Source organism: Gobius niger (assembly GCF_951799975.1).
Source record: "Gobius niger genome assembly, chromosome: 11".
In the NCBI taxonomy this organism is placed as follows: domain Eukaryota; kingdom Metazoa; phylum Chordata; class Actinopteri; order Gobiiformes; family Gobiidae; genus Gobius; species Gobius niger.
In genome coordinates this window covers 10,823,654-10,836,671 of record NC_136862.1, presented here as the reverse complement: position 1 = coordinate 10,836,671, position 13,018 = coordinate 10,823,654, and the positions used below count along the sequence as shown (strand labels likewise).

At 39.3% G+C, this 13,018-nt stretch overlaps 2 protein-coding genes across 2 annotated transcripts; both read right to left on the bottom strand.

The window, feature by feature from the left end:
- Positions 1 to 2,471: 2,471 nt before the first annotated feature.
- Positions 2,472 to 7,339, bottom strand: LOC306969913 (F-box only protein 50-like). Its single transcript, XM_079565702.1, has 6 exons — positions 7,114 to 7,339; positions 5,770 to 5,871; positions 5,604 to 5,700; positions 4,380 to 4,475; positions 2,772 to 2,916; positions 2,472 to 2,697 (listed from the first exon to the last, which is right to left on the bottom strand). Exons 1-6 carry the CDS (start codon positions 7,250 to 7,252, stop codon positions 2,554 to 2,556), a joined length of 723 nt encoding a protein of 240 aa, XP_079421828.1. The 5' UTR covers positions 7,253 to 7,339; the 3' UTR covers positions 2,472 to 2,553.
- Positions 7,340 to 8,315: 976 nt separating this feature from the next.
- nccrp1 (P1, F-box associated domain containing) lies at positions 8,316 to 12,411 on the bottom strand (the record flags this gene model as incomplete). Its single annotated transcript, XM_079565699.1, has 6 exons — positions 8,316 to 8,622; positions 9,924 to 10,062; positions 10,545 to 10,640; positions 10,845 to 10,941; positions 11,114 to 11,194; positions 12,225 to 12,411. The coding sequence occupies 6 exons, from the start codon at positions 12,409 to 12,411 to the stop codon at positions 8,485 to 8,487; spliced, it is 738 nt and encodes a 245-aa protein (XP_079421825.1). The 3' UTR covers positions 8,316 to 8,484.
- Between the last annotated feature and the right edge of the window lie 607 nt (positions 12,412 to 13,018).

Genomic DNA, 13,018 nt, shown 5'->3' with positions numbered 1-13,018 from the left:
TATAAGCATTATAAATATACATTTTAATAGAATGCATATGTTTAATATATTGTTTGTAGAAATATATGTATAAAAAATACATACATATTTATAATGACAAATAAATGTGTTGTGTTGTGTTGTGTAGTGTATTGTAGTGTACTGTACTGTACTGTACTGTAGTGTAGTGTAGTGTAGTGTAGTGTAGTGTAGTGTACTGTAGTGTACTGTGGTGTACTGTAGTGTACTGTATTGTAGAGTTTGAGGGTGAAAATGAAAAGTGGCAGCTGTGGTTCATGAGTTACTGAAGTTCATTTTCAGAGAAACCCTGTTCATCCAATCCTGCCAATTCAAATGCCTTTGTTGTTAGATCACCAAACCTTTCACTTTTTGCGGAGCACACATATTTTTCCCGTGTAGTTCCAGATAGTGATGAAATGCAACAGGCATGTTGTTTTCCATAATCCATCCTCATTTGTTTCGTGTGGAAACTGAAAGCTCGAGGGCGTAACAGTAACTTGTAGCGGTCAACACCAAAAAAGCATAACTTTACGCACTCTTTCTTTGTACTCGTCTGCTTACCTTTTAGCTTTATGGCACGGTTCCACCGCAGACTGACATCGCCTCTGAAGCTCCGGGAGCAGGATCCAACTCTCCGGGTCTGGAGGTCTGGACACGCCGCTAAAGGAGTGGACTGTCCCGTTGCTCTCACTGGCGTCCACTGGCCGCATTGATGCTTCGCTCGAGTCCACGGCACGCATCCATGACGCGCTGGCTTCACTGACCCCTCCCAAACCCCAGCAAATAACAATATACTACTGATTAACTCAATGCGTTCATGTTTTCTTTAGCTTTGTGCATAACATTGTAGTACAGACACGAGAGCAGCCAGAAAAGGACTTCCGGTATTTCTATAAACATTGATTTGAAGTGTTTGTGTAGTGTTTGTCAAATAAATAATTACAAGATTTCCGGAAACCCGAAGGTAACTCTGGAAAGTAACACAGTGCAGACCAAATGCATTGTCCTCAATTGCCTCCACAAAGTTTCAAAGTCAGATTAAATAAACCTACATTTTTTCTTTCTTTCTACAAACTCAATGTAGGAGGTCCCATTCCATCCTCATAATGGATGATTGAGAAATAAATGTAAATATGACAAGACACTTCTAATAGTGAAAGTTTAATTACTACAATGACAGATGAAGCACAAAGATTATAATAAAAAAAAAAGTGTATAATTTTGTAGGTGATCAATCGATACATATTTGTCATATGGTACTGCAATAGTAAAAAAATAAAAAATAAAAAATAAGATACTTGTAAATGGTAGCTTAATTGGCTAGAACAGTGATTCCCGACCTTGGGGTCAGGACCCAATGTGGAGTCCCCAGAGAACCATAGCAGGTCCTAACGCTGGGCTACAGCTAATGGCAAAAAAAAAACCTGCAAAACAAAATCATCATAATGATCACACACTCACTTTTGGATTACATTTTACTTTGGGTACAGCTTTTACTAATATGCCTTATCAATATAGTTCACAACATACAGCTTTGAAATAAACCTCAGCTCGAGCTATTAATGAACGCTGTCCTCACCAGGACCGTTTAAAACACAAAAATATTGCATTTTACCGGGAGCAGGTGCCGTTGCTGCCACAGAATGAGCTGTAGTATTGACGATTGAAAAGCCCATGGCAATAATTGAGAGAGGCTGGGGTTGAGATTGTGATTTCAATTCTTTGTGTATAAAGATTGTGTATTCATTCTTTTATTTGTCAGGATGGAACAGAGTGCTGGGGTCACTGAAGTAGCGAAAAAGAGAGAAAAACAGGTTGGGAAACACTGAGCTAGATCAATGATTCCTGTACAGAGGGTCAGGTCATAGAGCCATACTGCCCAATCCCGTCAGACCTCGGAAGCTAAGCAGGGAAGGGCTTAGTTTGTTCTCGGATGGAAAACACTCCAATTTCTGTTTAATACTTATTATAGGCCAGGGCAACGTAAAGTGGGAGATAATGGGAGAAACTGTAAATACACCCAATTATGTCACAAAAGAATAATCATTTTTATACTCACTACCGCCACCTCAGGTCTTACGCGTAACTGCAGGTTCTATATTAAGCTTGTGCATGACGGCACTTCGGACCCGAATTAACAACTTTTTAAGTGACAGTGCAGGATTTTAGAGGCAGTTGTGGTGAACAGGTCTGGGCTCTTTCTACACATTAGGACATTGTTGGAACATGTAGGGAGAGGAAGAAATGACATAAATCTACTTCAAGTACATTTGAATAGATTTGGTCTGGTCTTAGTTAAGATAAAACCTCTTATTGCCAACAGAGCAAGTAATTATTCTCTTAATTCAGATAATTTTGTGCATTCTAAGAAAATCGGCCCTCTGCTAAGAAAACTTGCCTACTGCTGTTATAGGCCATTATGCTTATGTTCTGAAGCATTTCCCTTTAGCCTGATAACAATACACAGGGGACATTTCTAGGAAAAAAGGTCGGGAACCACTGGGCTAGATTTTAGTCTGTGTAACTGCATTATATTCCTTCATTGCACACCGTTCAGGGTGATTTCATTGGTCTGACAATGACCGAGCTGCCACTGGAGGCGGTGGTGTAAAACCCATTCAGAAACTGGTTCTTCAGTCGGTGCAAAAAGTGGACATGTCTCACTCCAGGGCCGTAGCCGGAGAACACATGCGACACCTAGAGGCCGTCGGAGAGACATACAGTTAGAGGAGAGAGTTCACCAGAGTTTGAGCAGCCTGCTGTAAACTCACTTCCTTCCATTTGTGATTGCGGGAGTAAGCGCCGCGGTCCTCTGTGGGGGTCACCGTGTGCTCGGCGATCACTGTAGTTTTGTCTGCCCCCAGTAGCTTCACGTGGAGCTGGTAGATGAACTCATGAAGATGGCTTTCCTCATACCTGACAAGAACATGCATATAAATAGTACAACTTGTAAGACAGACCAGCATACAACACTTTTCACTTGGCAGCATTGAAAAAGTTATCTAGATGAGCGGGACAAAGGCTTGAAATGGCTGTGCAGTACAATGAAAGAGGGGAACAGCTGGTCACTACTAGGGCTGGGACAAATTATCGGATTGAATCGCAAAACCAAGTATCGATACTTTCAATACTTTGGAGGCATTTATATCATGTATGCCTTTGTTTCCAGTAACAGTTGCAGCATTTTGTTACATTTTATTGTATTAACCCCTACCTGGTCTGAATACATTTTCTCCAGTTTGGCTTTACCAAACCCTTAAAGGAATAGGCCACCGTTTTTACATACTGAGATATGTTCTTACCTTAGCTTTGACGAGTTCTTTAGGACCTGTCTGGTCTTCCCCCGTGCCTTCAGTCACGTAAACACAGCGCAGTTTGAAATCCGTGCAGTAATCTTCACTTTACTGCGCAGTAATCTTCACTTTACTGTGCGGATGCCAAATTACTCCTAGTATTATTACGCCTTACAATATAGTTCCCCCTTTTATCCGCTTAGAAAATCCACATTGTTTAATTTTGTGTAATTATACTTTGTAGTGTAACACTTCACGTAACTATATTTAAATAGGGAAAACGTGGAAGAGCTTGGTAGCTTCTATGTTGACCTGTTTTGGAGCTATAGAGGAGAGAGGGAGAGGCTAAATGCTAACGCCGTCTGCGCTGTGTTTACGTGACTGAAGGCACGGGTGAAGACCAGACAGGTCCTAAAGAACTCGTCAAAGCTAAGATAAGAACATATCTCAGTATGTAAAAACGATGGCCTATTCCTTTAAGCTTAAAAACAAAGCATCAAAATAGCAACGAAAATGAAGTGAAAACACAACCAACCATGTGTTACTTTTTCATTGCACAACCAGCAATGAAAAAGGAACACATAAAGCCACAAAAAAGTGACATTAAACATTACATAAAAGCAACAAAAAACAACAAAAACAGGCAAAAAAGTGACAGAAAAAAGTAATGAAAATGTAACAGAAACCGACAGAATAGCTTCAAAAATGTGCCAAAAACGCGGCATTACACTGTTGCTCTCTAGTTATACCGAACTGGAAAAAATGCACTCAGTTCAGGTAAGAGTTTAAAGCACTTTTCAATCTTAACACCTCAATAAATGTCAAATGACATTTGGTTTATAAACTTTGGACACATGGCTGTTTTCTTTTGACACATTTTAATAAGGTAAACATCATAACTGCTTACTGTATCGCTATACGTATCAAACCGAGTATCGTGATATGTATGAAATTGTGTATCAATTTTATTTATAGTTACTGTATTATATACGAGTAATTGTTTTGTGTATATTCTTCTTTTAGCACTTCAATGCTACACAAACATACAGAAATAAAATGAGCATACAGAGTTATTAATCCACACACCTGTCTTGGACAACGATTTCGGGTTGAAAGTCATCAAGTAGTTCTTCCCACAGTCCTTCAGCCTTCAAGTCCACAACTTGCTCCAAGGTATACCAGCTGAGAATAGAAGAATGAAACTGGCCTTATTACACAGGCCACTTTGGATAGTTCTATGTGCAATCAGATGTGAACATTTTGAGATGGCCCTGAATATCCACTGCTCGGCTTAAGAGTGCCTGCAAAATTATAATAATAATAAATCACCTATCTATCTAGGGTTTTTGATCAATATCACAGACACAAAGCAACATCCCCTTAATTATCAAAGCAGGATATTATGGCCAGTGAATAAACAAGGACTAGTTAAAGTAGTAACCTCTTAAAGGCCCTATACCTGATATTTTCATTTCAAACAATGAAAGAGGAATCCACCAAATTGAAATGTTGGTGGGGGTACAAACTCATCCCTAATCTTCCAAACATATTAGTAGCATCCCAATTCTTAACATGGACATGTTTATAGGCGCATTTCACTCCACTTTTCAGGGTCACTTTCACAAGAATGATAGAAAACTCGCCTCCAAGTTCATGAAATTGCTACAAATGCTTTATAATTAGATCTACAGTGTTTTCCCCACAAATGTCTGAGTTTACAATATACTTATGGAAGACAAAACAGATTTCATTTCATAACTAGAAAAGAAATCAGATATAACTCCTTTAACTCACACACGAGTGCAATTTCTCCAGTTCAGCTTTACCCAAATCTGAAAGCTCCTTGCCTGGAGGAGGCCAGTGGAACGCCTCATGAAATCTAAGATCTGCAGAACTGATATAAACAGATCTTGTTCCTCACCGTGTTGTCGTCACTTTTTTGTGTTTGTTTTCATCGGTTTTTATGCCACTTTTTTGTTGCTTTTTCTTCACACTTTTGTCACTTTTTTGTGGCTTTTTTGTTGTGTTTTTGTCACATTTTTTTATCACTTTTTATGTCACTTTTGTTGCTCTTTTTTGTCGCTTGTTGAGGCTTTTTTGTTGCGTTTCATCCTCGCTCCATCCACGCTATTTTGATGCATTTTTCAAGAAGCTTTTAGATTTGGGTAATGCCAAACTAGAGAGAATGTGCTCAGTTCATGTGGGGGTTAAGAGATGAATTTATAAATAATCGAATGAAAATAATGCTATAAAGTTTAAATTTATATGCCTCGTGAACCTGCATGAGTAAATCTTTTATTATGAACCGACCTATATCGAGGCAGTGCACAGACAACAGCTCCTTTCGGGATGCGACTCATGTCAGAGGGAAGATCCTCTGTGCTCGTGGTCCAGTCAGAGAAGTCTCCTGTCAAACAACACTTTAATAGATACAATGACGATTATACTGTTCTTCCAATGTCTTTTTCTCTCGCACCTTCAATAAATCCGGGGATGCACATAGCCCGACGAGGGGGCACCATGGGGGGCACGTCGGACTGGTCTCCTTCATCTGATTGGCTGTCCTCCTGACCAAGGGCTTTGCAAAAGAGGCGACAAAAAAAAAAGTTTTAACGATAATTTTTGATCACTTCACATAATCTCAGAGTTATTTGAGTGTCTTTTAGCAGCTGGTTGCAATATCAAAGGCACATTCAAGTTTTGTTATTATAAAAGTATGAGACATTTATCAATTAACTTATCTTAATCAGGTCAGAGTTCATTTTGACAACATATTTTAATTTAGTTTTAGTCAAAATTGAGTCAATTTTAGTCTAGTTTTAGCCGACTAAAATGGCATGTTAAAGCAGTACTAAGTAAGTTGTTTACCCTAATAAATCCTTTTCGTAGTAACTCTGGGGGTAATACAAGCGATAATGGGATAATTGGAGGGTCTTTCATCTCCCCCTGGTGTCTCTGGCCAGAAAATCACAATTGCAACTTGACTGCCACCGAGTCGGAGTCACCAATACACAAAGGAGACGCTAACAGGCCAACAGGCAAAGCTAACTGCGAGCTAGCGCAACTTAAACAGTATTTACAGCCAAGTTTGAGTGAAGAAAATTATGTCCATTGTCTAATTGGATGTACAATATCCCTCTTACCCTTTGTCTTTTCTGTCAGAGTAGTATTTACTCTCACGGACAATTAATGAGTAAAAAAAATGCAAAATGCTATGACACCTGCAGTTGCGCTCATGGCCTCTAGGGGCATGAGATACTTAGTACTGCTTTAATTTTAGTCGACTAAATTTAAGACGAATTTATCAACAAAGACTGGACAAGAACCAGGAGGGCCCATGAAAGAGTGCAATTTCTATTGCCCCAGGTTCTGCAAAGTCTATGAAGGCCCTGATCCTAGTTATATAACAACCAAGCAAATAAATATCGCAAAAGTAAAATCTTGCCTAGGGCGCCACATTGGCTAGGACCGGCCCTGCGACTGGTCACAGCAGTGGGACCAGCAGATTTGACTAGTTCAAAGGTAAAGGTCCTACACAGGATTTATTTAGTTTACAAACAATAGATTAACTTTCTTAACTCATTACCCTTAACAACTTTCAAGGAGCAATAACAACTATATAAAGGCTTCATAACTAGATGTAAACAAAGAAAAAAGTTATATAAAAAACAAATAAATAAATGTTTGCCTTTATAATGAACTTAATGGCATTTCCTTCCACTACTAGAAAAAAGATCAGGTGCTTGTGTGTGCATACATATTTGCTTAATTTTAAAAAAGAGTAATCATTCTTATTTCCATATGGACAGAGTCCCGTTACCGTAGGGAGACGGATTCTTCAGTAAGTTTCTGCTGAACGGTTTGGCTTCATACACAGATTTCCAGTCCACGTTGTTGGGCATCGGCGCATCCTGCAAACCCCACTCTTCCTCGCACCTCTTCTTCCAGTCAGCGGACATGTTATGAGAAATATAATATAGAGACCCTGGTCAAGCTATGTTTTCACTCCAGAGTTCACTGCGCCACATGACACGCCCATTATCAAAATGTAAGCATGGCATCGCTCCAGGTGACTCTTAAAGGAACAGTGAACCACGAGTTATAAATAAAGTTACATGGTTATAACCCTCTTGTTAACCTCTTAACCCCCACCCGAACCGGACACATTTTCTCAGGTTTGGCTTTACCTATATCTATAAACGCCTTGAAAAAAGGTTCAAAATAGCAACTAAAATGAGACGGAGACAGGGATGAAAATGCAGCAAAAGAGCTACAGAAAAATGACAGAAAAGCAATGAAAAAACGTTCAAAAAAGTGGCAACGCACCAACAACACAAGGAAAAAGATCCATTTAGATGAGGTTTGTCGGTCTTAGCTTTCAAATGTTACACTGGCCTATAGGCGGTAACCTTCTAGATTTGGGTAAAGCTGATGCGAAGATCAGAGAGAAAATGCACTTGGTGAAGGTGGGGGTTAAGCGGATAAATCATGAGTTTTCTTTTCCGGCAAAAGGTTTAGATCAGGTATCTCCAACCAGTAGCTCGGGAGCTACCAATAGCTCGCCAAGCCTCTCCAGGTAGCTCACCAAAGACTTTCTACATCTCTACACGCTTGATAACTCAAATTTTAGATGCATTTTCTGTTTGTTCTGAACATGCTGAACACAATCTGTGAACAGTTGGTTCAATATAGTAAAGTATAAGTCACTTTCTTTGAAATACCATCTTGGCAAGTAATTATTCTGGGTGAACTCCACCTAAGCTGCATGTTTCTGAACATAAGTAGCTCTCCGATGTTCATATTGTGTAAAAGTAGCTTGTCGGGGAAAAAAAGTTGGAGACCCCTGGTTTAGATTATATAATTGTTTTAAGGAGAATGTTTCAGCAACTGTTTGCCTGTTCTCCAAATCCATGACATCAATCCACAAGTGTTCCTGAAACTATACATTGACAAATGAAGCACTGAGCATGTCATAATATACAATAATTTTACTTAACAGTTACTGATGGTTCCACTCATTCTGAACATTCAGGCGTCATGAACATGTAAACCGTTTTTTAATGCTATTGGCGCATTGGTTTGTAACTTCTAATCATATCATTCAAACTCATTTCAAAGCATTTATTGTGGCACATTTTGGTATGAGCATGATTAAAGTGCACAGAATTGGTCAAACGGTGGCCGCTGCAGATTATTTCTTTGGGCTGATCGTCACTGAGCTCCCAGTAAACATCGTGTTCCAAAATCCGTTGAGAAAGTGGTTCTTCAGGCGATGAACGAATTGGACATATCTCACTCCAGGGCCATAGCCAGAGAAGACATGAGACACCTAGAGGACAAAAGACATACAAGGTTAAAGGTGATGTTTGTATGATAGTGGTTTAAGGCGCTACATCTGAAGTTGGTTTGCTTTAAGCTGCATAATGAGGACGCAATCACAAGTTTGATTAAGGTAAATGAACTCAACTTATATAGCGCTTTTCTGCCTTCATCAGGCCCAAAGCTCTTTCCAGTAAGGAACCAGTCACCCATTCCCTCTCTCATTCATACACCAATGTACGCAGACACTGGAGGCGAGTAGGGTGAAGTGTCTTGCCCAAGGACACAACAACAGTGTGATTTTGCGGGAGCTGGGATTCGAACACCCGACATTCCGATCACAAGACAACCGGCTCTATCCTTTTTGTTTTGGCTATGGTCTTCTGTAACTCAAACTGTGTACAAACTGTGAGTAAAGGAGATGCTAATGTGTCCACAATGTGAGAAATGAAGCCAATGTGAACCAACGAAAACTGTGAAATGAAAGCTAATGTGAGCCAAAGAAAGATGTGAAATGTTTGGCAGCTAAAGTATGAAATACAAAAGGAAACCTATAAGTAAAACATAGAAATAAACTAAACTGTGTTAAAGGAACATGCTGCCTCTCTGCCCTTATGTCCTTTACTGGATGGCGTTGTCATGCATTTTATTTTTATAATTTAGCAATACCAAAACCACTCCTCTTGCCACATTTGGCCCCCTAAATGTGAACGTGCCATTCCTCATTATAAAGATGAGAAAAACAAAATAATTTAACTTTAACTATGGAGGACTGCACTAGCACTGGATCGGAACAGGGACCGGTGCTGGGATTGTGGAAGTAGGAGAAAGTCCCTTTATGTTCATTTCCAAACTGGAATTAGCCAAATCTGGCAATTCAAAGTGCGGATCCAACAGACAGCGAGCTAAACATCACGTCATTTGCTTTTGTAACACTCCATTACAATTGTTATCAGTAAAAAAAAACCATTAGCCTATAATTAGAACAAGTTTACAAAGTAGGATTGTACTTAGGCGTGTAGTAAAATATACTATCAACGTATTTGCAGTGGATGTGTGTACACTGTTATATGAGTGAATGGATCTGGTAACATTTTGTTTGCTTTGTTTATCTAAGGTAGCTAAAGTTAAGCCATGGATCTGTATTAGATTACATTGCACGCCACCTCAGCGCTAATCCTGCTGCTAAATTATAAATAGGTTGTTTAAATATCATATGAACAACAATATAATGAACCCTTATATTTTTTTTAGACTTAAAGTTGTGCATTCAAAAAAGTCAATTTAGGATAATGCAACAGGATGAGACACCTCTTTCCAGTTGTGTGAGTAAACGCTGAGCTCCTCTGTGGGGTTTGCTGTGTGCTCAGCGATCACTGTAGCTTTGTCTGCAGCCAGAAGCTTCACGTGGAGCTGGTAGATGAACTTATGCAGCTGACTCTCCTCATACCTGACAAAATATGTCAAAAATTAAACAAATACGCCATCACCAAGCTTATCATTCCTTAAGCATTAAATTGCATCCTAAATCAATCAATCAATGAAGTAAATTACAATTAAAAATTAAACTGTAATCCAGGGGTAGGCAAGTTTGTGTCATGGAGGGCCAATTTCTTCAATGCCAAAACACCAAGGGCCGAAACTCACTATTGAAGCCCAAAGTAAAGCACCTTTTTTTCAAGTTTTGCACACAATATATGACCCAATAGGGTGTTTTGCTGGGAAATGTGAAAATATTTACATTATTTTCCACAGTTTAGAGTCCTTTTCACATATTTGGTTTCTGATTTATGAATAAATGTTTCTCCAAAATTCTCTTGGGGGCCAAAGGTTTTATGCTGGAGGGCTGAATTTGGCCCCCGGGCCTGACGTTGCCTACCCCTACTGTAATCTATCCAAGTTATAGTAGGAACAATTGATGACAGAACACACCAGTCTTGAACTACAATTTCAGGTTGAAATTCATCAAGAAGTTCTTCCCACAGTCCTTCAGCCTTCAGGTCCACCACTTGCTCCATGGTAAACCAGCTAAGAGTAGAAAAATAAATATAGATAAATACATTTACTGGAAATTACCACAAACTAAAACATTGATACCGCTCAATAGCAGTATTAGTACGGATATGGTGACCTCTACTGGTGAAACTGAGATTGTACAACTGTTATCTGTAGCACAGAGTTAAGAGATATTTCCTTTCAGCCAAGAGACCACCAAAATATCAACAAATGTACCTGGAAGTTGGAAGTTGACAGATCACAGCTCCCGCTGGGATGCCACTTCGGTCATCGGGAAGGACCTCTGAGCTGGTGGTCCAGCCGCTGAAGTCTCCTGTCGAGTAGAAATGTAGAGCTGTGTGTGGGTGTGTCTCAAACTGGTTTTAGTAAAAATGTGGATAAGCTCTGTTCCAGCCAAACTGTGCCACATTCAGCGATTGTTATTTTTGCACTTTTTTGGCCTCAGATGCCCCGTTCTCTTGCACTGAAAGTGTTGAAATTCCTACCTTCGGGTATAAAACGTGGAGGACCCCGGTCAGGTTCTTCGGGCAAATCAGCTTCAGGTGGTGGACCATCCTTTGTCAACCCTGTGTATAAAGCAGAAAATGCCATTCCTTATCTCCACCACGCCTAATGTGAACTAATACATCTTCCTGACACATATTGCTATGGGATTATTCTTGTTTCACACAGTGCAGATCCACAACCATAAACTATCATCAACCACAGGAGCTTTAGGCTTACACAGCAGTTTACCAACTCATTTGCACAGACATGTATAAGACTGTAACAACTGGTGGTGACTAACAGTAAGCAGGAGAAATGATGAGTTGGGTGGGTTTGCCTCAGCTGATGTTGCAATACACAATGACACAAAACTGAACTTCTTCAAAAGCACTGGGTTTTTTCCAGGGTTGCATAGTAACTTTACTTTTTAATAATTGTGCTGCTTTATGTACAAATTAGAGACCAAAATAAGCAAAAAATAAAGTACTTACTACTTGAGTACAGAGAGTACTGAGTAACTGTTTGAGGGTAGAAGTTTTTTTTAAGTGAAGTTTATTTGAGCCGTTTAAAAACTAATTTACACAATTACACACTTTGAGCATCTGTGTAATGTGTAATGTGTAATGTGTAATGTGTAATTTACACAATTACACATTACACAGATGCTCAAAGAAGCTTATGAGCGCCTAGACCCAACTTAAGCTTGATTTATGTTTCCGTAGAGTCATAGCCTATGTTAAGTTAAACAAAATATGAAATAATGTGATAATAGATCAGAAAAAAATAGAAAAAGATGTTTTGATGAATAAAGTACATGAAACAAACACATGAAGCTTTTGCTACTTGCTCACTATGGAACAATTACTTTGTTATTATTGAAGTAAGAGTACAGATACTTCATAATAATAATACTCAAGTACAAGTAAAACGTACTGTATGGTAAAACTACTATAAGAAGTACAATTACTTCAAAAAGTTAGTCAAGTAGGCTTACATAAACTACTTGAGTAAATGTAACGGAGTACTGATACTTCTCTAATTGTGCCCTCCAGCAATAGTACAACATTTATGACTATTTACAGCTCTATATCTGTCCCTTGTCACACCTACCGTAGGGAGACGAATTCTTCAGAAAGTTTCTGCCGAACGGTTTGGCGTCATAAACGGATTTCCAGTCCGCACTGTCGGGCATCGGCACCCCCTGCAGACCCCACTCGTCCTCGCACCTCTTCTTCCAGTCAGACATGCTGCTGCTTCCCCATAAAGTACAATGGACAATCAGGAAATACAGACGCATTTCGACTGCAGCGCATGCACGATGCCAGTGTGTGCGCAGCGCAGTGACCCGGCCCTCTTAAAGAAACACAACGGGCAATGAGGACGCGTTTATACGGCTTAATGTGATGCATATTCTTAAACCAGATGCCCTACCACAGAACCAGACAGAGAACGAGGTTTTTGGTGTTATGTTTGGTATTTTGGGACAGGCAGTTTGGTAATTTGGGACAGGCAGTTTGGTAATTTGGGACATTTGGGATTTGGCTGTTCAATATTTGATAGGCAAAACAATGTGTTGCTTTTTATGCAGTCAGTTCCACTAGAGTGCTGTATTAAAGTCTCCAGAACTGAGCAGGAGGTAAATTTAGTCTCTTAACTTTCCAATTAACCAAATAAATCCTGTATATCAGAACAAAAATCAGTCTGAATTAGAATTTAATCAGGGCAAAAAATATATTTTTTTCATCAGAAATCAGAGCACCTTTCAGTCGAAGTCCCAGTGAAGTTCCAGTAAATATTTTTGAAATGTTTTGTGAAACATAATCAGCAAATAAATGTTTTGTTTTTTTAAAGGCAGTCTTTGCCTGGTTTAGGGTGTTAATATTACCAATCAATCAATCAATCAA

Bases quoted from the DNA above. Each gene is read 5' to 3' on its own strand.
- LOC306969913 (XM_079565702.1), bottom strand. From the start codon at position 7,252: ATGTCCGCTGACTGGAAGAAGAGGTGCGAGGAAGAGTGGGGTTTGCAG. The intron at 5,872-7,113 runs GTAACGGGACTC...TCTTTTGCAAAG, and splicing joins GAAGAATCCGTCTCCCTACG to CCCTTGGTCAGGAGGACAGC. The intron at 2,917-4,379 runs GTGTGTGGATTA...TGTTCTTGTCAG, and splicing joins GAAATCGTTGTCCAAGACAG to GTATGAGGAAAGCCATCTTC.